The sequence below is a fragment of the Marmota flaviventris genome, chromosome 17 (assembly GCF_047511675.1).
Source record: "Marmota flaviventris isolate mMarFla1 chromosome 17, mMarFla1.hap1, whole genome shotgun sequence".
In the NCBI taxonomy this organism is placed as follows: domain Eukaryota; kingdom Metazoa; phylum Chordata; class Mammalia; order Rodentia; family Sciuridae; genus Marmota; species Marmota flaviventris.
In genome coordinates, this window is record NC_092514.1 from 26,715,672 (window position 1) to 26,741,487 (window position 25,816).

General features: G+C 46.8%; 3 protein-coding genes across 6 annotated transcripts; 2 read left to right on the top strand and 1 right to left on the bottom strand.

Annotated features, from left to right (window-relative positions):
- The first annotated feature begins 1,461 nt into the window (after window positions 1-1,461).
- Arrb2 (arrestin beta 2) lies at window positions 1,462-9,694 on the top strand. 4 transcript variants are annotated; one of them, XM_027921808.2, is made up of 15 exons: window positions 1,462-1,559; window positions 4,232-4,262; window positions 4,903-4,963; window positions 5,074-5,118; window positions 5,325-5,521; window positions 5,837-5,896; window positions 6,295-6,362; window positions 6,494-6,629; window positions 6,822-6,906; window positions 7,191-7,263; window positions 7,536-7,673; window positions 8,447-8,530; window positions 8,620-8,699; window positions 8,799-8,853; window positions 9,139-9,694. In XM_027921808.2, the coding sequence occupies exons 1-15, from the start codon at window positions 1,537-1,539 to the stop codon at window positions 9,230-9,232; spliced, it is 1,230 nt and encodes a 409-aa protein (XP_027777609.1). In that variant the 5' UTR covers window positions 1,462-1,536; the 3' UTR covers window positions 9,233-9,694. The 4 variants fall into 4 exon arrangements, with proteins under 4 accessions (XP_027777609.1, XP_027777610.1, XP_027777612.2 ...); XM_027921809.2 differs by lacking the exons at window positions 4,232-4,262; window positions 4,903-4,963 and having other exon boundaries at window positions 1,474-1,559; XM_027921811.2 differs by lacking the exons at window positions 1,462-1,559; window positions 4,232-4,262; window positions 4,903-4,963; window positions 5,074-5,118; window positions 6,295-6,362 and having other exon boundaries at window positions 5,414-5,521.
- Window positions 9,695-17,056: 7,362 nt separating this feature from the next.
- On the top strand, window positions 17,057-18,535 carry Med11 (mediator complex subunit 11). Its single transcript, XM_027921805.3, has 3 exons — window positions 17,057-17,223; window positions 17,436-17,566; window positions 18,002-18,535. Exons 1-3 carry the CDS (start codon window positions 17,139-17,141, stop codon window positions 18,137-18,139), a joined length of 354 nt encoding a protein of 117 aa, XP_027777606.1. The 5' UTR covers window positions 17,057-17,138; the 3' UTR covers window positions 18,140-18,535.
- Window positions 18,536-20,250: 1,715 nt separating this feature from the next.
- Window positions 20,251-25,550, bottom strand: Cxcl16 (C-X-C motif chemokine ligand 16). Its single transcript, XM_027921814.2, has 5 exons — window positions 24,983-25,550; window positions 24,477-24,615; window positions 24,117-24,199; window positions 20,875-21,294; window positions 20,251-20,423 (listed from the first exon to the last, which is right to left on the bottom strand). The coding sequence occupies exons 1-5, from the start codon at window positions 25,047-25,049 to the stop codon at window positions 20,383-20,385; spliced, it is 750 nt and encodes a 249-aa protein (XP_027777615.1). The 5' UTR covers window positions 25,050-25,550; the 3' UTR covers window positions 20,251-20,382.
- Between the last annotated feature and the right edge of the window lie 266 nt (window positions 25,551-25,816).

Consider the following 25,816-nt stretch of genomic DNA (forward strand, 5'->3'; position numbering starts at 1 on the left):
TTTACTAGACATTTATATTTCTTCTTCATTACCTTTCATGTCCTTAACCTATTTTCGTTCTGTAGAAATTCTTTGTAGATATGGGAAATTATTGCAAGGCATTTCTACCAATTTGTCCTTTTATTTTTTTAGTTCATTTGAGGATATTATGGGAAAAGAGATAAAAGGAGAAATACTTTATCTCCATAAGTCATCCTTTATTCTCCCTCAAGTCCAATCTCACTCAAGAAATGACTCCAGTATGGCCCTCTTCTCTCTTCCACTCTACCAACCATCATTTTCTTTTGACTAGTTTATGTACTCCTTCCACCCTCCAGATTGCCCAGAATTATCTTCCAAAAAGAGAAATCTCTTCATGTCACTCCTCTTGCTAAAATAATAATAGTAACAATAATAATAATTAATAAATAAATAAAGTGTTTCCAGGGAAAGACCTCAGTCCACTTTCTCCACCTACTATACCAAACAACGTGTTCCACTCTTCCCCCTTTCTCTTTCCTGCCATCTAACCCTGTGAACACTTCAGAAGAGGATGTGACTTGACTTTTTCCCTCTTTGGAATGCCCTTTCTCCACATCTGCCCATCTTTCAAATTTCCTTCCTATGGACAGTCTTCACTCTCTCCACCTCCATGCTGGCCAAGCGCTTTTAGTTGTTTTGTCTTCTGAGTCATACCTCTATTATAGCATTCATAGGATCATAAAACCTGTTTGTGTGTGTCCTCAAGTATACAAGGAAAACAGGGGCCAGGGTACCCCATAGAAACTAGCATAAAATAGGGATGGATGTATCGATGGATGAACGAGTGGGTGGAATGTTAGCTGGGATGGGTTGGTAGAGGAGGTGGAAAGTCGGAGAAATTTTAAAAAGGAACAGTGTATGTCGAAGACTTACACCAGGGGGAGCTGAGACACCACAATAAAACGGGAAGGCGGGCCAAAGGCTTTAAGCTCTGGGGTAAGAGGCACTCACTAAAGCAAGCATCACGCAACTAAGAACCGCTCACCCACGTGTGCATTACCCAGTCCTCCTTCGCAGACTGTGTTTGAGCTCATCCCACCTCCCCTGCCACCCGCGTCGCCTCCACAGCCACTGAGAAAGCAAACAAAGGGGAGGGCACCCCTGCAGGGCTCCGGCTGCCAAGAGCCAATCAGTGGGCTCTAGTATCAGGGAAGGCTAGTGCCTTCGTTTAAAGGGGCCCAATCGGTTTCTAAGGGATTGAGGGGGGGCGGAGAGATGGGCGGGAAGAGCGGGAGTAAAAACAGCGCGCGCAAGAAGGCTCCCCCAGGGAGGCCGAGGGCTGAGGCGTGGGGCGGGACCCAGGGGCGGCCCTGTCTGAGAGGGCAGGCAGCGCTGCGGCGCGCGCGATCTGGCTGACGCATCTGGCCCTAGTTCCCCAGGACCTGAGGGGAGGGGGAAGAGGAGAAAGAGCCGTGGGCGCGCGTGCGCAGTGGCGCGGGGAGGAGCTGGGACCTGGCAGCGGGCGAGAAGGCTGCGAGCAAGCCGCGAACCCGGCCGGCGGCGGGCGCGCGCACCATGGGGGAGAAACCCGGGACCAGGTAAGGGAGGTGGGGCCACGCGGCGGGGCACAGCCGGTGGCGGCTTGCCGTAAGTGCCGGTATGGTCCCCAGACAAGGACAACGGGGAAAGAATCTCGGGCCGGACCCCTGGGTCCCTAGGGGGCAGCCATCCGGGGCCGCACGCCTAGGTCCTCGAGGATAATGGGGTGGGGGGGGGGGCGGTGTGCGACTCATGTCTGGGCCCCTGTAGAAAGCGAGGCCTGTCGTCGTGCGACCAATGGATTCTCCTGTGCAGGCTGCGATGCAGGGGCGGAGGAAGAAGGAGCAGGTGGCCGGCCCCAAGAGGTTGTGTACTAGGAGACTGATGCTGGGAGGGGATCCTCCCTAGACTCAGGCTTAACCAATGGAAAGCCTCCTGTCCGATACCCCACAGGCAGTCGGGCTGCCCCCACCTGTCCCAAAGGCCCGGTGGCTCTGCTTCCAAACTTCTGCCTTTCCCCATGTTGCTAGGAGCAACAGCTTCATATTGAGGGAGCAGAGTGCTTAGAGACCCTCTATGAGATTAGGCCGAATCCCTCTTCTGGGGATGGGGGAATATCAGCCCTGGGCACAGCATCCACTCCCCGGATGTTTTCTGTGCAATTGAGGCTCCTTCCTTCCACTGACACCCCGAGTTCTCGTTTTTTTTGGTCTCTAGCAAAATCCACTTCCTGTTGTGACCAACACCCCAAGGGGGCAGAGGGTGTATGCCTTAGTCCCAGGGGAGTAGGAGCAAAAGAAAAAAAGGTTGGGGTTGTATGCCTCAAAGCAGAGGGGATCAGGAATGGGAGCTTGGTCACTAGTTCTGCAAAACATCATATAAATCCCACCACTCCTCTCACCCATATAGTATGAGAATTCAGGTTTCTGAGCATCAAGAGGACCAGTGTGCGATAGAGATAATCAGAGGGAAGACTGACATCCTGGGTTAGGGGTTAAATACCCCACAGAAAGGGGAAGTCACAGACTTGAGGGAGGCCCCCTGATTTCCGTTGTGTGGTTCATGGAGGGGGACGGGTGGACCAAAGTGGACTGCTGACTTGGCATGATTCCCTCCACCCTCATCAAATTCTGGGCCATAGGAAATGGAGAGAATAGCAGGAAGTGCAAAGGGGCATCTGCTTCAGCTACCCTCCCCCTGACTCCAGACACCTCCCTGGTCATTCCCATACTCTGCTTCCTTGACCAGCTTTACTATGTGCATGCTCTGCTCCCTAGCATGGCAAGAGGTGGCTGGGATAAGATCCAAAAGGCAAGTGTCCTGTAGTTGCTCCAGAACTATTGACCCAGAGCCACATTCCAGTTGGCCAACTGACTGTGGCTGTTGCAGCCCTTTGCCAGGGCTCCTAGTGGGAGGAAACACTGGGACAAAGAGGAAAACCAGAAGCTGAGGGCAGGGAGAGTCTGGATGATGCCATAGCAAGTTGGAAAATAAGGTAGGGTCCTTATTCTAGCTGCCACTGTGTCCATGTTTACACTCCTTTATGATTGGGGATATCTGGGACGCTCCATACCCTTTGCCATATGACCTTTGGACAGCTTGGCTTCAGGAAAAAGGGACAAGGAAGTTGTAACAGAAACTTGTGGTGGCAGAATTTCAATTTCTATTATCTGGGGACCCTTCCTAGGGATTGCTGCTGATGACAAATTATTGATGCTAGTTACAAAGCATAGTGAAACAGTTTGGTGATTAAAAGCAGGGACTTGGAGCCAAGTTGCCTCAGTTTGTGGAGGCTCACCATTTACATTCTGTGACCTTAGACAAAATTCTTGATCTCTCCGTACCCCAATTTCTTCACCTGTAAAATAAAAATATTAGGACTTTCATCATTGGATTAAGAGCATTAAATAACACATTTGGAACAGTGCTAGGCATGGAGTATTCACCCAGTAAATGTTAGCTAGCATCATGAATTTCATCATATGGCTGTTACTAAACTAGGGATGCCTAAATGAACAAGGCTTTGGAACTCACAGTGTAAGGAGACAGAAAGATGGTACACAGCTAAATTCCCTTGTGTGCTGTCACTTGTCATGCAAGTAAAATATGAACAAGGTGTGATAGGATTCACAAAAAAGGAGTGGGCTGGGGTCTAAGCTGGGTCTGCATCCTAAAAGAGGTGTTATGTGAGCTAAGCTTTGAAAGATGAATAGACTTTTTAAGCTGCTGAGATCAGAGATGGGGACAGTTGGTGGTTAATAGAAAATAGCTCCTGTGGTAGAAACCATTTGAGGGACAAAGTCCAGAGCCATTGCTCTTCCATGTACCCCAACTATCATTGGAGCTAGAGGGCAAATGGAAAAATGGTTAGTTCTGACTCAGGACACTGCTGCAGCTTGCCCATTCAGGTCCCCTCTGGGGCAGGTACTCTGGGAAGAGTCTGGATGGTTCCTGGGGCAACCAGTGGCCATCACTGTGGATGGAAGGGGACTAGTGAGGGTTGACCAAGGACAAGAGAAGGAGCATTTGCCCTGGTAACGAGCTTCAGGGGGCTGCCATGTGAGAAATGTAAGGGACTTATCATAAAGTGGGAGGGGTAGAGCTGGGCAAAGTCTCCAGCCAGGGTTAAGGGTGAGCTCTGCTTCTCAGGCTGGGGAGGGATAAAGTCCTGGCATGGGGGTCCCTGCTGAGTCTGAGGGAGGCAGTGGGGTTTCCCTTTCTGTTTTGTTAGGGTCTTCAAGAAGTCGAGCCCTAACTGCAAGGTGAGTCACCCAAAGTACTTATCCTTTGACCCTCCCTGGGCCCTACCAAAGCCCAGCCTGCCCCTAGACAACCCCCAACACTAGCTCCCCACTTCCTGTGACAGCTAAGAGCTGACTTCCTTTGCCTCTTGAAGCCCCTTGCTTCAGAGGCTGCTCAGCCTAAGCCAGCCACAGGGCTGGGTGGGGACAGGCCCAAGGCCTTATAGCAACACTAAAGAAAAAGAGCCAGAAGCAAGCCCAGTTCCTGTAACCCTTTAGGAGCCAACTCATTGAGCCTGGGGCTGGGAAAAGTTAACAACCCCCCAGGCTATGGCCTGTTTATCCCAGAGCACCTTGAGAGGTGAGCCTTCTGTGCCAAATCACTAGCACTGTTCTCTGACCCGCTGATTGGGCTATCCTCTCCCAAACACATACACCTGACTGGTGAACAGAAATGAGAAGAGAGATAAAAGAGCAGCTAAAAAGCCTAAGAAGTTTGGTTCGATAGTTTGGGAAACCCACCACCCTCACCTTCCTAAACTACTGGGAGAAACTCCTTGATAGCCCAGCCTGGGCCTGGGGCAGGGCAGCCACTTTTGAGGGCTTTGATGCCTTGTCACCATCCTCCCCAATCCTCCCTGTGACTCCTTGACATCCTCAGCTCACCGTGTACTTGGGCAAGCGGGACTTTGTAGATCACTTGGACAAAGTGGACCCTGTAGGTAAGTTTGTCCAGAAGGGGACAGCTTACTCCCCCAAAGGGGAGGAGATTCCTAAGCCCGGGAATGGGGAAGAAGTCCCTTCAAGAAATAAACCTGTGTCCTTTTCCTAGACGGTGTGGTGCTTGTGGATCCTGACTACTTGAAAGACCGCAAAGGTACCAGCCCCAAATCCAAGGGGCCTGAGGGGAGGTGGGGAGGAGAGAATGAGATGGACTGGCATTGGAAGGTGCCACAGAGAGATAGAGGGCTGAGGCAGAAGGAATTCTTATGCTACCAAAAAAGAAGCTATGGCTGCTTAGGTACTGGGAGGCGTTGGGGAAAGGGGTTCTCCTGACCACCCCACCTTGCCCTCCCTTACCAGTGTTTGTGACCCTCACCTGCGCCTTCCGCTATGGCCGCGAAGACCTGGATGTGCTGGGCTTGTCCTTCCGCAAAGACCTGTTCATCGCCACCTACCAGGCCTTCCCCCCAATGCCCAACCCTCCCCGGCCCCCCACCCGCCTGCAGGACCGGCTGCTGAGGAAGCTGGGCCAGCATGCCCACCCCTTTTTTTTCACAGTGAGAATGCCCTCAACTCTGCTGGGCAAGGGGTCTGGGATCATGGTGGGGCAAAAGGGGTGAGGCATCTATTTTAAGCAGATCTAGAAGAAACAAGTGAGGCAGGTGCCCTAGATTCACCGCCCTTTAAGGAAGCAACTTCTATGGTTTAACCATTCCCCACTTCCTGGAGCCCAGGAAACCTTAGTATAGGCCTCCTCCCTGGGGCCTCTTTCTTATCCCCAGGTGCCCTTTGTCCAGCCTCTTAAATTGAGATTGGGGTGAAGACATGAGGCTTTCTGGAGGCACTGAAGTTTCCCCTTTCCTCTGCTACAGATACCCCAGAATCTACCCTGCTCAGTCACACTGCAGCCAGGACCAGAGGACACAGGGAAGGTATGGAAGGAATGGCTCTGAGGACACGTGGGCAAAACAAAGTTGAGCAAGACCCAGAGCATAACTGAGCAGAAAGTGAAACTGCAGGGGTGGATAGGGAGATGTCCCCCACACCATAGACGTGTGTGTGTGTGAGAGTGTGTGTGTGTGTTCACTGCACATGTGACACTGCCTCCTGCTCTTGACCTGCATGCACATGGGTACAGGGGTTGCCCGTATACTACCATAAATGAGCCTCTGCAGGCTTGGAGGCAGCGGGGGAGATAATCCCTGCACTCCTCACGGCAATGGGGCAAGAGTCCCTGCCCAAGACAAGAAACACGGAGGAAGGAAGGGGAGTGGTGGAGATGAGTGCAGGAGTCTTGGGTAAGATGTGGCCTTTCCTCCCCCCTCCCAAGGCCTGCGGGGTAGACTTTGAGATTCGCGCCTTCTGTGCCAAATCACTAGAAGAGAAAAGCCACAAAAGGTGAGGGAAGCAACCTCCTCTGTGGTTTAACTATTCCTTCCCCACTTCCTGTAGCCCCAGGCCCTGTGGGAGGTGGGAGGGAGATTTGGGAGTCTAGAGATTGATCCCTTTTCCTCCCCCCCCAACCCAAGGAACTCTGTGCGACTGGTGATCCGAAAGGTACAGTTTGCCCCAGAGAAACCAGGCCCACAGCCTTCAGCTGAAACCACACGCCACTTCCTCATGTCTGATCGGTCCCTGCACCTTGAGGCTTCTTTGGACAAGGAGGTGGGATGCTAGAGAGTGATGCAAGTGCCAAGGCAAAACTGACCCTGGGGGCAGGGATGAAGCCACAAGCAGTTGCCTCTGCTGGGTGTGGAGTTGCTATGGGCTAGGGCTCAGGGGAGGGGGCACACGGAGAACGGGACCAGTGAAAAACAGGTGCAATTCATGTAACGCCCGCCCCCCCCCCTTCAAAAGCTATACTACCACGGGGAGCCCCTCAGTGTCAATGTCCACGTCACCAACAACTCCACCAAGACCGTCAAGAAGATCAGAGTCTCTGGTAGGAGACAGGGTTGGAAGGGTATCTTGGGGGAGGGAGTCCCTGCATAAGTGACTTCTGTTAAGATTTCAGTCCAGGTCATATCCCAGTGTGGGAGACCTGCCAGGGCACAATGAATTTAGAGAATGTTATCTAGACCTCGGTATTTGCTGCAGGGAGGGCCCTGTGTTAGGGATAGTAGGTAGGGGTGTGCTGGGGTTTGGGGCCCACCCCACATGGTCTGGAATGGTGGCGCAGTGGTACGTCTAAGCTCCATCCAGAGCTGTTCCACCCCCACCCCACAGTGAGACAATATGCCGACATCTGCCTCTTCAGCACTGCCCAGTACAAGTGCCCCGTGGCTCAACTTGAACAAGAGTAAGTATCACAACAGGCCTGCGGGTCCCAATCTTAGAGAGGAGTAGGCCCAGGGGAATATGAGGTGAAGGGCAGAATTTATTTCCTGAACCATCTCACTCCTAAGGTTGTTCTCTACACAGTAAGGTGGCTCTGAGCTGTTCATTTTCTTGAACAGACTGAGCCAAAACCTACCCTATGTAACGTGTGCCTAAAGGGACAAAAAGAGGTAGGCTGCCCCATCACCCAGCCTAGCCTCTCCAAGATTCTTGTCCCTTTGTTTCTACCCCAAGTGACCAGGTATCTCCCAGTTCCACGTTCTGTAAGGTGTACACCATAACCCCACTGCTCAGTGACAACCGAGAGAAGCGTGGTCTTGCCCTGGATGGGAAGCTCAAGCATGAGGACACCAACCTGGCTTCCAGCACCATGTGAGGCGGGGCTGAGTGCCTATGGGGCAAGAGACAGGGCTGGTTGTGTGTCAGGCTCTGTCCTAGGTACCAGGAAGGTATCAGTGAACAGGAGACCAAAAACAATTTTTTTTTTTTTCCCCTAGGAGAGAACAGATGATCAGATAAAGGGTAAAATATACATGGCATGTTAAGGGACAAGAGTTAAGGAGAAAAAGCAAGCACAGACTGGAAATCTAGAGAGGGGCAGGTCTGCATTGATTTTAAATAGGGTAGCCAGAGGTGCATTTTAAGGAAGGAGGTGTTGTGAATATGCAGACCAAGTGTGCTCCAGGCAGAGAGAGCTATAAGCCCTAAGACTCAGAGATGGGACAGGCCCAGTGTATCTAAGGAATTGTTAAGTGCCCTGTGCCCTTGGGCAGGAGCAGCCCCATTGGTCCAGAGCTTCACAAAGGGCTGGATCAAACCCCAACTGGGCACACAGTGCACACTGCACACAGGAGGCCTGGAGGCCAGCATAGTGAGAAAGAACCAAAAGGAGAGGAGTAGGTTGAGGCGAACAGAATCTGTAAGGTTCTCGGGTTAGAAAGACTGAGCTTTTGTTGCCAGGGATGAGGGCCCAGGAGGGTTCTGAGCAGGGGAATGCCGCGATGTCCTTTGCCAGTGCTGCTGGAGTCCCGGGGTGTAGTGTGACTTTGTAGTCCAGCTCAGAATCCTGATGGAAGCCACAGGGTTGTGTGAGGTGACAAGGCAATGAATGGGCCACCTGATCCAATATCTCCCCACAATTACAGAGTGAAGGAGGGTGCCAACAAGGAGGTGCTGGGAATCCTGGTGTCCTACAGGGTCAAGGTGAAGCTGGTAGTATCTCGAGGCGGGTGAGTATGGCAGAACCTGGTAGGGGTCACAGTGGTTCTCTCTGGTTCCACATCATTGTTGTCCTCTTCATACATCCTCTTTCTCCCAGGGATGTCTCTGTGGAGCTGCCTTTTGTTCTTATGCACCCCAAGCCCCATGACCACATCACCCTGCCCAGACCTCAGTCAGGTGAGCACTCTGCCCACCCTGCACCCCCAGCAAGGCCAGTGGAGAAACCTTGATCCTTCCAGCACCTGCCCACCCACCCACTCTCTCTTCTCCCCTCAGCTGCTCCCGAAACAGATGTCCCTGTGGATACTAACCTCATTGAATTTGATACCAAGTAAGAAACCTAGAGCTATACCTTTACTTTGACCTTTGCAGATTCCCATAATATCCAAATCTACCCTTATACCTCCTGGGGTTATTTGTTTTCCTTGGGGGTTAAGAGGGTGGTTGAATATTGGATGACTCAGCCTTGTAAGACTCCATATTTCTGTCCTTTTCCATCCCTTCTGGTTCCATTGTTGTTTAAACACCTCTGCCCCTGGGAGGGGGTAGGGAGCAGAGGGGGAAACAAAGAAGGGTCACAAGCCTTCACCTCATCCCTCTCCTTTCTACCACCAAGCTATGCCACAGATGACGACATTGTGTTTGAGGACTTTGCCCGACTTCGGCTGAAGGGGATGAAGGACGACGATTATGATGACCAATTCTGCTAGGAAGGGGGGCTGGAAGAAGGGAGTGGATGGTGCTGGGAGAGGTAGGGACAAGACCAAGATCTCCGCTATGGAGGCGGGGGGGGGTGTCCCTGCTTCTTTTCCTTCCCCTCCATCCAGCAGTTTCCTCAACCAACCCCTTTTCTCACTCCCCCTTTACCCCAGATATGCACTGGACCCATCACTTGTTTAAAGTGGGCATTAATCTTTTGACTACAGCTCTGCTTCCCCAGTTGCCCAGTGGGTGGCAAGCTGTGTTCATACATGAATTTTTTGGAGGGGGACAATGAAAACAAGGAGTGAGAGTAGGGAAAGGGGAAGAACTCCCATATTCAACTTCACACCAACACACCTGCCCCCTCCAGTCACTCTCTGCCTCCCATTCCTCCAAGATAAGACCCTGCAGAGGCAAAGCTGTTTCTTTGTTTCTGAGCATAAACAAGAAAATAAACCTTTTAATAGGCATGAGTGTGTGTGTGTTTTCCCTGTAGTGTTCAGTGCATAGTGTGCGTATCCACAATTCCTTTCTGTACCCTCAGGGCACCTGACACCAGGCTATCAATAAATGTTTATTGAATGATTGTGTGTTCCTGTGTTCCAAAGTAAACACTGAAACTTGATTTGGTCACTCCACACTCAAGTTTAATAAGGCCACAAAGTAAACTGTCATTTACAGGGGAAATAATAATTAACTTCCCCACAGACTAGATGCTCCCTCCCAGGAGCTGAGCAGGGTGGGCTCTTCCCTGTTATGCCTGATGACATAGGACAGCATTGTGACCTGTTGTGACCCAGCTGGTTTCATTCCCACTTCTCCTTATGGTTACTCAAGTAGTCCGCTCCTGGGGCTCAGTGGGACCACATCTGCACACTTCACCAGACAGAAGCCACATGAGTGACGTCTTTCTAACACAGAAGCTGAAGCTTTGATCAACCAAGAAAGTCATGCAGCTGTGGGCCTAAAGATTACATCCTAGTGCTGTTCCTGTGATGCCTGGGATATGCATTAGAGATTCCCTGAGGCTTGGCCTAAGCTCCAGGCTAGGCTGAGGAAATAAGCAACACTCCAGAACATTTCTCACCTCCATCACCCACTGCCACACCTGTAATTGACCTTTATCTCCTATAGCTCCTTCATTCATTCCATAAACTCTTTAGTTTTGGCGGGGGAGTACTGGAGATTGAACCCAGGGGTGCCCTTGAGGGTCTCACTAAATTGTTTAGGGCCTTGCGAAATTGCTCAGGCTGGCTTTGAACCCATGATCTTCCTGCCTCAGCCTCCTGAACTATTGGGATTACAGGCGTGTGCCACCACGCCCAGCTCATAAACTCATCTTGATTTAATTTGTATGTGCCAGGCATGATATAGGGACATAGCAGTAGCCAAAACAAATATTAAGTCATTCCCCATCTATTACAGTATCTGTGTCCTAAGGATAAGTACAGGAACTGTGAAACACATGACAGGGAGTCTGATATAGCTGGAGTTTGGGGATGATTTCCCTGGAGGAAGTGACTTTTAAGCAAAGGTAAGGAGACCACACAGAGATGGCAACACCAAGTGAAGACTGAAAGAAACAGAGTGCCTTTTGGGGACTTAAAGAGACCCTGGACTGGAACAACCAGTCAAAGGCAATGGGTATAACAGGTTCACTTGATGCTTTAACTATATCCCTTGTGGCTTTGAAACAAGTGGTTTTTTTTTTTCTTTTCTTTTTCCTCAGTTTTCCCTAAACTCCTCCCTGATCTTCTTTTCTCTGATATTCTTTTCCTTAAACTTTTCTTCCCTGATCTCTCTTCCCTAATCTCATTTTCTCTGAATTACTTCTATAAAACCCCCAGTTCCTGCAGATGGGCAGAATCTTTGGGACAGGAGTCCCTTGTGTTTCTCCTTTACTAGCAAAGCAATAAACCATCTTTTTCCTTTTTCTCAAAACCGTGTCCTCTGGGGCTGGGGATGAGGCTCAAGTGGTAGCACGCTCGCCTGGCATGCGTGCGGCCTGGGTTTGATTCTCAGCACCACATACAAACAAAGATGTTGTGTCCGCCGAAAACTAAAAAATAGATATTAAAAAAAAAAATTCTCTCTCACTCTCTCTTTAAAAAAAAAAAAAAAAAAAACGGTGTCCTCATTGGCAATGGGGACAAGGATGGAGCTTTCAGCAACATGGGGACAAGTCTATGGGCTCTTAGTCTATGTCAAAGTTTATACGTGTAGAGTTAAATCATTATTTATCCACAGGCTTTAAGTGCTGCTAAAATGTCAATGACCTTGCTTACCCCACCACAGGATCAAGCTTCCCTCTGACTGCCATGACCCTGCTCCTTGACCTCCAAGTCCATGGATCTCCAAAAGCTTCGAGTGAATAAGAACCCTTTGGAGGCACAATAACAATTCAGAATCTGGCTCTACCACCTTGGATTCAGAGCCAGGAGCCCCCAAGAAGAATCCATGAATCCAGATGTATAGTTAACACACTTTGAGAACATGAGGTTTTTTAAAGCTTTTTATGTTTTTAATGCTTTTTAGGAAGTAATACATGCAGTATGGTTTTTAAAAAGTCAAACATTATTTAACAGTAAACAATGAAAAGAAGGCTCCCTCCTGTCCATTTCCCATCCTTCCGTTTCTTTTTCCTAGAGACAACCACTATTGCTAGTCCTTGATTATCCTTCCAAAGATATACTTCATATTCAGTCACACATGTGGGTTTATGTATTCATTAGCTTATATAATACACAAAGACTAGCATATTATGAACTCTTCTATACCTTTTTACTTAATAGTGTATCTAAAATAGCATTCCTTCCACAATACATATAGATCCACCTCATTCTTTTAAAGAATGATTTCCTCATTGTTTAGATATCATTTATTTTTACCAGTTACCTATTAGTGGACATGCTGAATGACCACTATTTTGCCAACTCAAACAGTATTAAAATAACTGCCCTTGTTGATTTGTGGTTTTTGTTTTGCTTATGGTACTGGGGATTGAACTCATGGCCTCAGTCATGGTAGGCAAGCACTTCCCACTGAGTTACATCCCCAGTCCTTTATTTTATTTTGAGACAAGGTCTCAAGTTTCTAAGTTCCCCAGGCTGGCCTCAAACTTATGATCATCCGGTCTCAGTAGCAGGGATTACAGGTGTGCATCACTACAGCCAGCTTATAGATATGTTATTTTGCCTATGCTAAGAGTGCCTATAGGACAAATTCTTAAAAGTAGAATTGCCAAGTCACAGAGGGTGAGCTTTTTTTTTATTACTGTCAATCTAGCAAGTAAAATATAATATTACTGGAGTTTTCACTTACATTTCTTTGATTATGAGTGAGGATGAACCCAACTTACTGCACTGATTTTTCTTCTTAATGACAAAAGCTTTTCATGAAGAAATCAGCTATTTGTAGTATACTTTGCAAATATTTTCCCCAGTTTTTTATATCTTTTGCATTTGTATCTAGTTTTTTATCTTAAAATGCAGAATTCAATGATAGTTAATACATTCACTATGTTGTGCATTCTTCACCATTATCTAATTCCAAACATTTTGCTTCTAGTTTTACTCATTCATTCATTCCAGAAATTGAACCCAGGGGTGCTTAACCACTGAGCCACATCCTCAGCCCTTTTTATTGTGTATTTTGAGGCAGGGTCTCACTAAATTGCTTAGGGCCTTGCTAAGCAGCTGAGGCTGGTTTTGAATCTTCCATTCTCTTGCCTCAGCCTTCCAAGTCACTGAGATTACAGATGTGTGCCACTGCTTCTAGTATTTTGTTGTTGTTTTTGGTGGTGCTGGGGATTGAACCCAGGGCTTTGCAAGGCAAGCACGCTACCAAATGAACTATATTCCCAGCCCTGCTTCTAGTATTTTTAATACACAAATTTTTAAGACAGTCAGCTATAATCACTTTTTAATGGCTTTTTAAATTTTTTTTCTTCTTGTTAGTTATGACAGTAGAATGTACTTACTTTGACAAATTTATTGGCTCTTTTAGTTTTTTATTACGAAAGCTCATGGTTCCTTCTGCTTTCTCACAACGACACTTCCTCTTCTTTCCAGCCTACATTCAAGATCATTAGATCAACCACTATCTTATCAGCATACTCAATTTCTTCTCCTTTCACAATTCTGCTTTCAAACCCCACCCTTGAATCTGTCCCACTATCTCCTGCCTCTTTGCACTAACAGGGAGCTGATAGGCACTAAATGGAGAGAAATCATATAACCACACTTATCATTCAACAAATATTTTTGAATACCTCCTAGGTGCCAACACTATGCTAGGCCCCAGGTATAAATTTAGGGCCACTATAAATTTATGGTCTCTAATCTAAGCTGAGATCTTGATACCTGATACCCTTTGTCCCTTCTCCTTGTCCCTGGTCACCTCCCTCTCCTGCTCCCATCCAACTATTCTCTACCTTCCTTATAAGGATTTCTGCTTTTCACAGACATTAGGCAGTGAGGATGAATGACTTCAACTTCCCACTCTACAAACACTGACATCTACACCAACTCTCCTACACCACCAAGGTTAAGATGCTTTTTTGGTTCAAAGCTAATCATTCCACCTGTGCTCACAGCTCTCACTTCCCTCCTCCTCAGAGACCTTAATTCATTGAACCAACCCTTCTCTTCAACCCCCTTTACTAGCTCTTCCTTCACAGTAAATAAACCCACACAATTCTTTCCACTGAAGGGAAGAAGAAAGGAGAAAGAGAAAGGAGGGAGGGAAGAAAACAAACTCCTCCACGCTTAGCTCTTTTTCACAGTAAAGTACATCTCTATTTTCTCTCTCATTTTTTTTTAAACTTATTTTTTTTTTTTGTACCTGGGATTGAATCCAGGGGTGCTTAACCACTGAGCCACATCCCCAGTCCTTTTTTAATATTTTAGAGACAGGGTCTTGCTAAGTTGCTTGGGGACTCACTAAGTTGCTGAGGGCAGCTTTGAACTTGTAATTCTCCTACCTCAACCTACCTAGTCCCTGGGATTACAGGTATGCACTACCATGCCCAGCTTGTCTCTGAGTTGTCCTCAGAGACAACTACTTTCACTATCTTTAGATGTTTCTGTTGACATTTATCTCCACATCTCCAAATACTTTTGACTTCTTGATTTTTTTTTTTTAAGCATTTATGGCTTCCAACCATAGAAGATAAAGACTGAACCCAATCACCAGGGAACAACTTTCATCTTGCCCCAACTCCAATTCTCTCAAGGGAATTATATCCTCAGTTTGGATCAGACCAATATTCTATATTTAATTATGGCTATGCAAAGGTTATTTATGGTTGAGTAATGTGGTATATTATGATTACCTTTCTGTTCTTATGCAACTATTTCCCCTAAATAACTGACATTTTGAAATTTGCTTATTATCAGAATTTATCACTAATTCAGCAGTATACACTTCCAAAAAAAGTCTACATTTTGAACAATTCCAAAATTCATCTCTTTCATCTCCTTGAAGCAATCTCTCCAGGATCCTTCTGATGAACTAGCTGTTCTTTCCACCTGCTGTCCTGGAATTGCCTGGGCTGTAGCCCTTGTGTTGGTGGTATAGTGGTGAGCATAGCTGCCTTCCTGAGCCCAGGGGTTCCCATTTACCTCTCAAAAATTAAGGCTTACTTCCTGGATCCTAGATCTTCCCCTTCTGGTTTAACTCTAATAACTTCCTGAGAGGGATTGGGGTTGTGGCTCAGTGGTAGAGCACTCACATAGCACGTGCAGGGCCCTGGGTTCAATCCTCAGCACCCTATAAAAATAAATAAAGGTGTTGTGTCCAACTACAACTAAAAAATAATTTTTTAAAAAATAATAATTTCCTGAGAAAGGATGCATATAGGAGAAAAATTTTGAGAGCTTGTGCATATCAAAATGCCTTTATTCTGCCTGTGTAATTGAGAATTTGACTTTGTGAGTCTATTCTCTAAAAATCTATTATTTCATATCAATGGAACAATTGCTGGCCACCTAGGTAAGAACTGATTTCCCTGAACCTCAGAGACCATCTGACTAAGTTTTCTTCAATGGATGTGAGTAGCAGTGATATGAGTTACTTCCCTGAGACAGGTGAGCCTCCTCTGCATTTTCTCTCCCGGCTTCTGCCAGCTGCAACCCAGGAATGGAAACAACTATTTTGACAATGCAAACAACACATGCTCTAGAGTGTATTTCTCAAATTTTCTACGCGTACAAATCACCAGGGGATCATAAAAGAAACACTGGCTAGGTGCAGTGAAACAGGCCTGCAATACCAGCAGCTCAGGAGGCTGAGGCAGGAGGATCATAAGTTCAAAGCTGCCCTCAGCAACTCAGCAAGGCCCTATGCAACTCAGCAAGACCCTGTATCTAAATAAAATATAAAAAAGGGCTGAGGATGTGGCTCAGTGGTTAGGTGCCCCTGGGTTCAATCCCTGGCACCAAATGCGCGCATGCGCGCACACACACCCAAAAAAAACCCCACAAAGTTGATTCAGCAGGTCTGGGTTGGGGATTGAGATTCTGTATTTCTAACAAGTTTCTAGGTTATGCCAATGAGGCTGGACTGAAGACCACACTTTTGAGGATAAGACCCTAAAGATGGCCCAGGTACACTGAAAGCCTTGGTCCTGTATGATTTGTGGAGCACTGAATTATCCATACCCAACTATTTTATGAGGAAAAAAATTAAGTGTGCTGAGTCATGGGAAAAAATGCAGTCACTGGATCCCTCCCCCTTCCCCAGTACAGGAGATAGAACCCAAGGGTGATCTACCATTGAACTACATCTCCAGCCTTTTTAAAAATTTTTTATCTTGAGACAAGAGTCTAAGTTACTCAGGCTAGCCTCAAACTTGCAATCCTCCTGCCTCAGCCTCCATAGTCCCTGAAATTACCGGTAATTACCACCTTAGTTTCATTCTTGATGATCTTCTGCAAGCTGTAGAGAATGATCTTTCCAAAAAAGGTAAATCTGGTCATAAAACACTTACTAAAATTCCTTCAAAGGTCCCCATATGTTTTCAGAATAAAGTCCAAATTACTTAGCTTACAAGTCTTTTCCTAACCTGGCTCCCGGATCCTGTCTCCCCAATGTCACACCTAACCACCACCACACTCCACTCAAACCCCTTGCCGGATTTCAAATGTGCTAGGCCTTTTCACATGCTTTTGCCTACGGTGTTTCCCTTTTCCACTCCCACTTCTCATCTAGTTAGCCCTTCGGGATTCAGTTCAAGCAGCATTTCCTCTTGGACTCCTTGTGATACACCCTGGGCATATCTCTAACAAAACATCTATCCAACTGTCACATGACAGTCCGCCTCATTCTTCTTTAACTCCCCTGATCCTACAACATAGGTAACCAGAAAAGCAAAAAGAAAAAAGCTGGAAGGTGCCCGCAACAGAGAATAAATACTTCAATAGTCTGTATTGCGGCTGGACTCACAGTCAGAGAAAAGCCCTGGGGAGAATAATGTAACACTCACCAAGTCAAGTTTTCCTCGGGCGTGGTTGGCAGACAAAGGGCCCATGGCCATCCAGTCTGAAGGAATACCCTAGAAATCCAATCACCTAGCACCCAGGAGACGGTTAATAAATTCTTATTTTACAATTAAGTATGCTCAGCAAAACAGTGGCATGAAGGTGGACAGGTCTGAATGTTCTCAGACCAGGACCTATTTCGACATTACCCCTTACACAGGTGGTCCGCGGTGAAGGCGCAGACGCGGCCAGACGCTGGACGCCCTGAGAGTGACACTAGTTCCCAGATGGACCGAGTGCGCGCTGGGAATCCTGGGAATTGTAGTGTTCGCTACAGAGTTCTCTCTACGCAGGCGCAAGCCGACAGCCACTTCCGAGCCCTAAGCGTTGCACTAAGCAGAAGGACGGAATCCCGTGGAGGTTTCCCAGAGGCACGATGGCTACCTACAGCCTGGCGAACGAGCGATTACGCGCCCTGGAAGACATCGAACGGGAAATCGGCGCCATCCTCCAGAATGCAGGTTCGGAACGCGACGAGCAAAAGGCAGAGAGCCTAAAGCGAACCGGAGCTGCGCACACATGCGCGGACCGGAGCATCGGCGCGTGGTGGGGTGGGATTCTAAGCGCCTGCGCGGTAAATAGGGTGGGAACGTCCTTAGGGCGGGGCTATAGTGCCAGTCTCCGATTAGCCGAACCCATTCCAGTGAGCCCCGCCCTCTCCCCGCCCCGACAGGGACGGTGATCCTGGAACTGTCCAAGGAAAAAACCAATGAGCGGCTTCTAGACCGGCAGGCGGCAGCCTTCACCGCTTCGGTGCAGCACGTGGAGGCGGAGCTGTCGGCTCAGATCCGCTACCTCACCCAGGTAAGTATGTCTGGGATGTGTTGTGCACCTACCCCTTCTCCGCCTTAGCCTTAGCCGTAGGGATCCTCTAGTAGAGCATTAGCTGGGCAAAATCAGGCCTCCCAAACTGGCGAGTTGACACCTTCTTTCCAGGACTTGTTTCCTCCTCTAAGAGAAAAGAATTAAGGGGGTTCCTTATGACCGCTATCACCATTTCCTAACGTTTATGTGTGTCAGGCATTCATTATTATCTTATAATACGACAACTCTAAAAAGTAGTTATTTTCACCACCATTTCACGGATGAACTTAACAGAAGTTAAGTGATTTGTCACCCACCTACCAGGCTGCTTAGCAGACCAAACTCAGGAAAGAAATGAGACAAGAAACCTGATACTTGGTTGGGGGTTAGGTAAGGGAGGTAGGGCTACACTGATCAGTCTTATCTGTCCTGTAGGTGGCCACTGGGCAGCCCCATGAGGGCTCCAGCTACTCTTCAAGGAAAGACTGTCAAATGGCTCTGAAGCGAGTAGACTATGCCCGTCTCAAGCTCAGTGATGTGGCCCGAACCTGTGAGCAGATGCTGGAGAACTAAGCCAAGGAGTGGATCCAGAGTGTGGAGGGAGATTATGACCTGCACTTTGGGTCAGAACTTAGAAGCATGCAGGATGGGAAGCAGGAACTGAAACATACATGCCCTGCTGGTCAAAGAAGACTTAAGACAAGGACCAGAAGTTGGAAATGGAGAAAACTAAAACCCCATCTTACCCACAGCTGTGGCTTGACTCCTCCAGCAGGGTGTTCCTGCTTTGGATTTAGCAAGTTCAGGAGATGGACATTCAGTTGCCCAATCCATTTCCTCATGTCCATCATGCCCCTGCCCCAGGCTCCCAAAAACAGCCTAATGAAGATATGTTCTTCCTCATTGGAAGATACTAAACAAGAACTAAGGATTTTATTAATAAAAGCAATAACAATTTTTTAAAGGAAATCAGATTCTTAATTGGGGTATATTTGAGTGATGTGAGGGATTGAAGAAGTAAACCTGGCCTGAACTGCATCAGCACAAAGCCACTGAGGATGGAAAGTGGGAGAGCCCAGACCTTTGGTGAGGGGTTGGAGAGGAACCACTGGTATAGTGTGCAGGATACTTGTGACTAGGAGGAACCATCAGCAGCAAAACTGAAGACAGGTGTCACGGTAAGGGGCAAGGGCCTAAAGCAAATGTCTATAGAGAAAAGAGTCAACAATTCTAAAAAAAAAAAAAAAAAATTTCAGTGCTAGGGATTGACCCAGGAATATTCTACCACTGAGCTATCTCCCCAGTCCTTTTTATTTTATTTAGAGACGGGGTCTTGTTTAGTTGTCCAGACTGCCATCAAATTTAAGATCCTCCTGTCTCACCTTCCCAAATCACTGGGATTATAGGTGTGCACCACCACCCAGATCCTAAAAATAATTTTTATTTATTTATTTTTTTTATATTTCTTTTTAAATTTGTTCTTTTTAGTTATATATGACAATAGAATTTATTTTGACATATTATACGTGCATTCTTTCAGTTGTACATGATATGGAGTTACACTGGTCATGTATTCATATAAAACATAGGGAAGTAATATCTGATTCATTCTACTGTCTTTGTCTAATCCAAATTACTTCTATTCTTCCCTCCCCATGCCCCTTATTGTGTATTAGCATCCATATATAAGAGACAACATTCAGCTTTTGGTTTTTCGGAATTGGCTTATTTCATTTAGCATGATCATTTCTAGATTCATCCATTTGCCAGCAAACATTTCAGTCTTTATGGCTGAATAATATTCTTGTGTGTGTGTGTGTGTGTGTGTGTGTGTGTATCACAATACTTTTATTTTTTGTCCATTTATCTGTTGAAGGGTACCTAGGTTGGTTCCAGAGCTTAGCTACTGTGAATTGAGCTACTATAAACATTGATGTGGCACATCATTATAATATGCTAAAAATAATTTTTAATAGTTAAGAAGCACATATAGATTTTGTCTAAGCTATCATTATGTAGGATAAAAGGCAGATTTTATTTTCTTTTAGATTTTTTTGGCATAGATAGGGATTTAAACCAAGGACTCACACATGCTAAGCAAGCACTCTACCACTGAGGTACATCCTCAGCACCCAGATTTTATAATATTGATTTTTTTTAAGGGGGACAAATTTTGCCTGGTACAATGGCGCACACCTGTAATCCCAGCAGTTTAGAAGGCTGAGACAGGAGGATCACAAGTTCAAAGCCAGTGTCAGCAATTTAGCAAGGCCCTAAGCAACTTAGTGAGACCCTGTCTGTATGTAAAGTTTAAAAGGGCAGGGAATGTGGCTCATTGGTTAAGCACCCCTAGGTTCAATCCCCCCCAAAAAAAGGGGGGGTAGGGAACAACATGCCTCTAGTCCAAGTTGCTCAGAGGCTGAGGCAGGAGGATCCAAGTTCGAGGCCAGCCAATTTACAGAGTCCCTGACTCAAAAATAAAAAAATGCTGGGGATGTAGCTCAGTGGTAGAGCACTTGCCTAGCATTTTGAAGCCCTGGGTTCAGTCCCCAGTATGAGGGTAGGAGGCTAAGAAAGTTCATTGATTGGTTAGTCATATTAAACATTGAATATAGTACCTTATATGTGTCAGAAGTTGTATTAATTAATAAAATATAAAAACAAACCAACTTTAGGCTCACAAGTTGTAGATGGACACATACTTTCATTTTATTTATTTTTATGTGCTGAGGATTAAACCTAGAGCCTCACACAGGCTAGGGAGGTACTTTACCACTGAGCTACAACCCCAGACCACACGAGCTTCATTTCTTGGCTTAGGCATTGAAGACTGTTGCCACAGGTGTATAATGCAAACCTGAAAAGGATAAAGAAATAGAGATGAGCTCTGAGATCAAAGGGAGTTGGAGAAGTGGATAATAATTTGAACTGGGGAGTCAGACTCTAAGACATCTAGGGCCTGGTATATAGTAAGTACTCAATAGAGGATTTGTGAAATTATTGAATGGTCCTCACCCTTTTCCACAAGTTCATTTCCCACTAGCCTAGTCCAGCTGCCATCTCCTTGATGTTGCTCCAAGCATTGCCTGACTTTAAAGTCCAAGTATTGGTCCCTGGGCCCATGGTGACTTCCCTCCCTCTCTACTCCATAGTCTCTGGCTGACTCTTCCTGTGTTCTGTAGCACAGGAAATGTTAATATTTGTGTGCCAGGGTCAGGTTTCTAGCTACCTGAGAACTACCAGGGGCAAGAGTCCTGCCAGGAAGGAATCCTGGATCCCTGGGGGAGGGATTCACAAGCCCAGTTTACCTGGAGAGCACTGCAGAGACTGTTCCCTCCTCCTCTTGCACAACACATAAAGGAGGACTCCAGTGAGAACGAAGACAATGGCCAGGAGGGACGGCACTGCCACCATGACTGATTTGTTAATTGCAGTGCCTTCCATTTCTTCCTTCTGCCTCTGTTTCTCTCCATCCTTAAACCCAATTCCCAGATTATAACCCACAGTGAAAGTGGTGGTTTCCTTTAGGTGAGTGAACTCTTTGTCCAAAGGCAGCACTCCTGATGGAAACTTGAATTGCTGGGTAGACTGCTGAGTAGGTGGCAGGTACATCTGGGTAGGAGTGCTTGTATCTGGAGGTGCCAACTCTGTGGGCTCAGGAATTGGAATGCTGGGAAAAAGTAAGTGCTCCTGGTTGACCCGACTCTTCCAATGTTCATATCCACACTCTGAAGAGGAAAGAAGTGAGGAGCAGGGATATCAGGGAATAGGTGAAAAGCAGACAGAGGTACAGGAAAGAAAAAGTGGTAAATTTCCTCATTCATCCCCCAAATCATGGCTGACACCCCTATAAAAACAAACAAAAAAAAAAGATTAAAGCTGGGTGTGATGGCATACACCTGCCATCCCAGCAACACAGGAGGCTGAGGAAGGAGGATTACAAATTTGAGACCAGCATCAGCAATTTAGCAACCCTCAGAGACTTAGGGAGACCATGTCTTAACATAAAAAATTAAAAGAACTGGGGATGTATCTCAATGAGAGAGCACTCCTGAGTTTAACCCCAATGTATCCCCCAAAGAAATTAGATATTAACAAGAGAAAAGCATAACAAATGTATTTAATCAGTTTTACAGGGCATGGGAGCCTTCAGAAAGAAGACCCAGATTCAGGAAAAAATATTTTTGTCCTTAGATTGAATGAAGAATGGACAGTTATGTAGAAGTATGTACAAAAAGGGTATGATCTAGTGGTGATAAATGGGGTTGGAGGAGACTAGCAAAGCTTGCCTATTCCAATTCTTCTTGGCCTCCCAGTATAGGGCAGGACCGCTATGGAAGGAGAATATTATGACTTATTTTCAGATGAGGTAGGTCATAGAATTCCTTTAGGGAACACAGAAAGATGGTGGAAGGTCAGAGTGAGCTTGCTTTGGCAGTTTCTCAATTGTTAAGGGGCCATGGTTTGGGGTATGGTGTCCCAAGCCTCAACAAAGGGAAGGATAGTAGGTCAAGGACAACATCAAGGGGACAACTGAAGGCCAAGAGAGGGAGGGAGACAGCAACAGCTGGGAAAGGCAGGGGACAAGGAAGTTCGCAAACCCCAAGATAGAACAACTGAGACAAGTGAATGTTCTGAACTGGAGAATCAGGAGGCTTGGGTTGTACACTGAGCTGTGCCACAAAACAGCTGTTTGACCTTGCCCCTCATCTCTAAACTCTCTGGGACTAACTTCTTTCATCTGTCAAATGAGTATAATTGTAGTACCAAGGGCCAGGGTAGCTGGGAGGATTAAAGAAATAACAGGTCTATGTAGCCTGAAGGATTATACTTCACAATTTTAGGTAGGACATCAAAGAACATTTCATATTTAAATAGTTGTGTATTTATTTCAAGAGCAAAATACAATCAGCACATCAAATATGTGACTTCAGTCAGGTGCAGTGGTGCACACCTATAATCCCAGCAATTCAGGAGGCTTAGGCAGGAGGATCATGATTTCAAAGCCAGCCTCAGCAATTTAGGAGGCATTTAGCAACTCATTGAGACCCTGTCTCTAAATAAAATATTTTTAAAAGGGCTGGGGATGTGGCTCAGTGGTTAAGCACCCCTAGGTTCAATCTGTGGTACCAAAATAAATAAATAAAAATATATAGTGACTTCACAGGTGACATTTTTTAGGATAAATTGTTAAATAACTTTTTTTTGCAAAACCAACTTGTGTACATTTATGATTTATTCACTTCTATATGCAAAATATACCCCCAAAAAACAGCAGTGAAATTTTGAACTCTACTTAATAATATACAAGCTTAAACATTTTGGGATGAAATATAACCATGCCTACAACTTAGGTTGAAGTGCATCACAAAGTCAGCCGCTGTGAGACACAAATTGAGGCAGGATCACAAGTTCAAGATCAAACTCAGCAATTTAGCAAGACTCTCAGCAACTTAGGGAGACCCTGTCCCAAAATAAAAAATAAAAAGGACTAGGGATGTAGCTCAGTGGTAGTGCCCTGGGTTCAATCCCCAGTACCAAAAAAAGAGAGAGACAGAGAAAAGAAATCCATCAAAAAATAAGATGGATCTAAAGAAAAATGAGGAAGTGCCCCTGGGTTCAAGAAAGAAATACAGAGAGAAAGGCAGGCAGGCAGGCATCAAAAAATAAGATGGATCTAAAGAAAAATGAAATTGTAGGAAAATGGATGGAAGACTTGAGAACATTATGTTAAGCAAAACTAAAAAGGTCAAGGGCCATGTTTTCTGTCATAAGTGGAAGAGGAAAAAGGGAATGAAGGGGGGGGGGTCTCATAAAAATCAAAGGAAGATCAGTACAACAGAAGAAAGGGACCAGGGGGATGGAGAAGGGAAGGGCAAGGGGAAACACTGGGCAGTGAAACTGGCCAAATTATATTATTATATTATGTACATGTATGAATATGTAACAACAAATCCCCCACCATTATGTACAACTATAATGCACCAATAAAAATGTAGAACAAAATTTTTAAAAAATAAGATGGGTTAATGATAGAGAAGGATATGCAATAAGCTAATACAGTAAAATGATGTAATCTCAATATTGTGAATATCACATATGGTAAATATTTGCTTTATATGTGAGATATAGTATATATAAATCAAATATTGCAGTCTAGGTGAACATATCATTGTTCATTGTACAATTCTTTAAATTTTTATATATGTCTAAATTTTCATAATTAAATATTGGAAAATGAAAATAGTGCCTTCAAGTGATTTCAAGGAAAATACAACAGTGATTATTTTAAATATAAAAACGTTTTATATGATAGTGATTTCAAGAAAAATATTAAGTACAAAATATCACATGAGGTAGAATTGGCAAAAAAAAAATCATGAAGGAGCTGATAAATGATGTTTGGTAGGTGTGGACTTAAGCGAAAGTACTTTGGCCAGAATCAGAAGCTTCAAGGATGTAGTGTCTCGGCTTAAGGGCAGAGGCGAAGGAATTTATAAGGTGGAAAGCTGCCATGCCCAAAGTTGAGGAGGAAAGGCAAAGTTCTCACCTCCGCGATCAAAGCAGCTCATTAATTCACGAACCCTTGGGTCTTTGATGCTCCCACATACGTTCTGTCTAATTAGCTCAAACCTGCAAGAAACAGAACCTGGTCTCAGCAGCAGCACCTTCCCCACCTTCCCTCATTCCAAAGACATAACGTCACCCAAAGAAAGTTGTTTCTGCGGAGACTGGAAATCCCCAGTGAAGTGAAACAGAAAAAAAGATGGTGCAGAGAGTTAGAAGGAACAGAACTCGGAGATGGGGCAGGATTCACCCCGAGGGGGTTCGCGTTTGACCTGAGAGGATTCCTGGAGACAACTGGCAGGGACGGACAGTTAGGCGCTGCCAGCTGGGTGAGGGAGATTACCAGATGTGGGTTCGACAGTCACGGTAGGCTCTCAGGTTTCTTCGGTAACGATTCATGGTTTGCAAGGGTATTGGGTTATTAAAAGAAATTCTTTCATCACAGGGACAGCTTCCAGCGACGCTGCCTTCGTTGCCATCTCCTGAACGGGATAGAGGCGATCGTACCTGTTCTCAGGCCAAGAATCTCCCACCGCTGGTACTTAATCTACTTAGTCTCCAACTCATTGTCCCATGCAGCCTCTCCCCCTAGGCCTCGGGGGTCTGACCCGCAGCCTCAACCCACACATCACACACCGCACCCGTCCAAAACGTCCATAATCCCACCAGGACCCCATTGTCTCCAGCCTCCGTTCCCAATCCCAAGCAACTTCCCCATGTCCCAATTGCCTTGGGAACCCTGCAGCGCCCCAGTTCTGCACTCAACACCGCGGCCCTAATGTCCCCTTCCCTAGCGCATTCTCTTCCCGGGACTCCAGGCTCCGGACTACGAACCCGCTCCAGACTAACCTGGCAGAATCAGCAGCACTAGCAGAAATAGGAGCTCGGGGAGCAGGAGTCCCGAGCTCGGTCTCATCTCCGGGTTCGGGGGGGAGTTTAGCTCATAGGGCTGCCTCTCCCTGACTCCGGATCGGAGAGTGTGACGTCCAGCTAATTGCTCGATGGCTTTCGCTTCCTTCCCCCGCCCGCCTCAGGTTCTGGAGAAGACTGCGGGGGGCCGTAGGTGCCAAGTCTCGGCTGGGGAGAGGGCGCGAGGCGGAGGCGGCCTTCCGCCCAGCGCTCGCGCCGTCCCTAACCGACCTTTGGTCAGTATTTCCGAGCCCGTGCCGCGTCTGCTACCCGCGACAAGGAAATCCCCAAAGCGGAGCTCCTTAGCCTCGTGCCTAACCCAGAGTGGAGTGAGGGGGCGGTCAGGAATGTCCGACGAAACCGAAAGAAAACTCAGACTTCGGGGTGAGACGAGTCTGGGTAGGCGGGCAGTTACTATACGGGATGATCGAGTTCGGTTCAGGGATGCCAGCCCCTCTGGCCGCCACAGGCCAGTCCGCGGACCTGTGAAATGGATGAACGGCTAGACTCCCACCTGCTCCAGCATGCTTTCACTTCCCCGGCTCCTCAGCTCCGTCGCGGCGGGATCCACTCTGCGGTGCGCAGAGGTGAAGCGGTCAGAGGACTCAGGCTCAGCAGCGCACGCACTGGCTAGGGCAGCCACCCGCCAAGACACCCAGTTCGTGGGGGGGCGTGGCCACCCGAGGGACTGGCCGTGGGCTCGGGCAGCCCTGACGTCACGACCGCCCCCCACCCGAGGTATTTACCTTCGAAAAGTAGTGGCGGCTGCAGGTA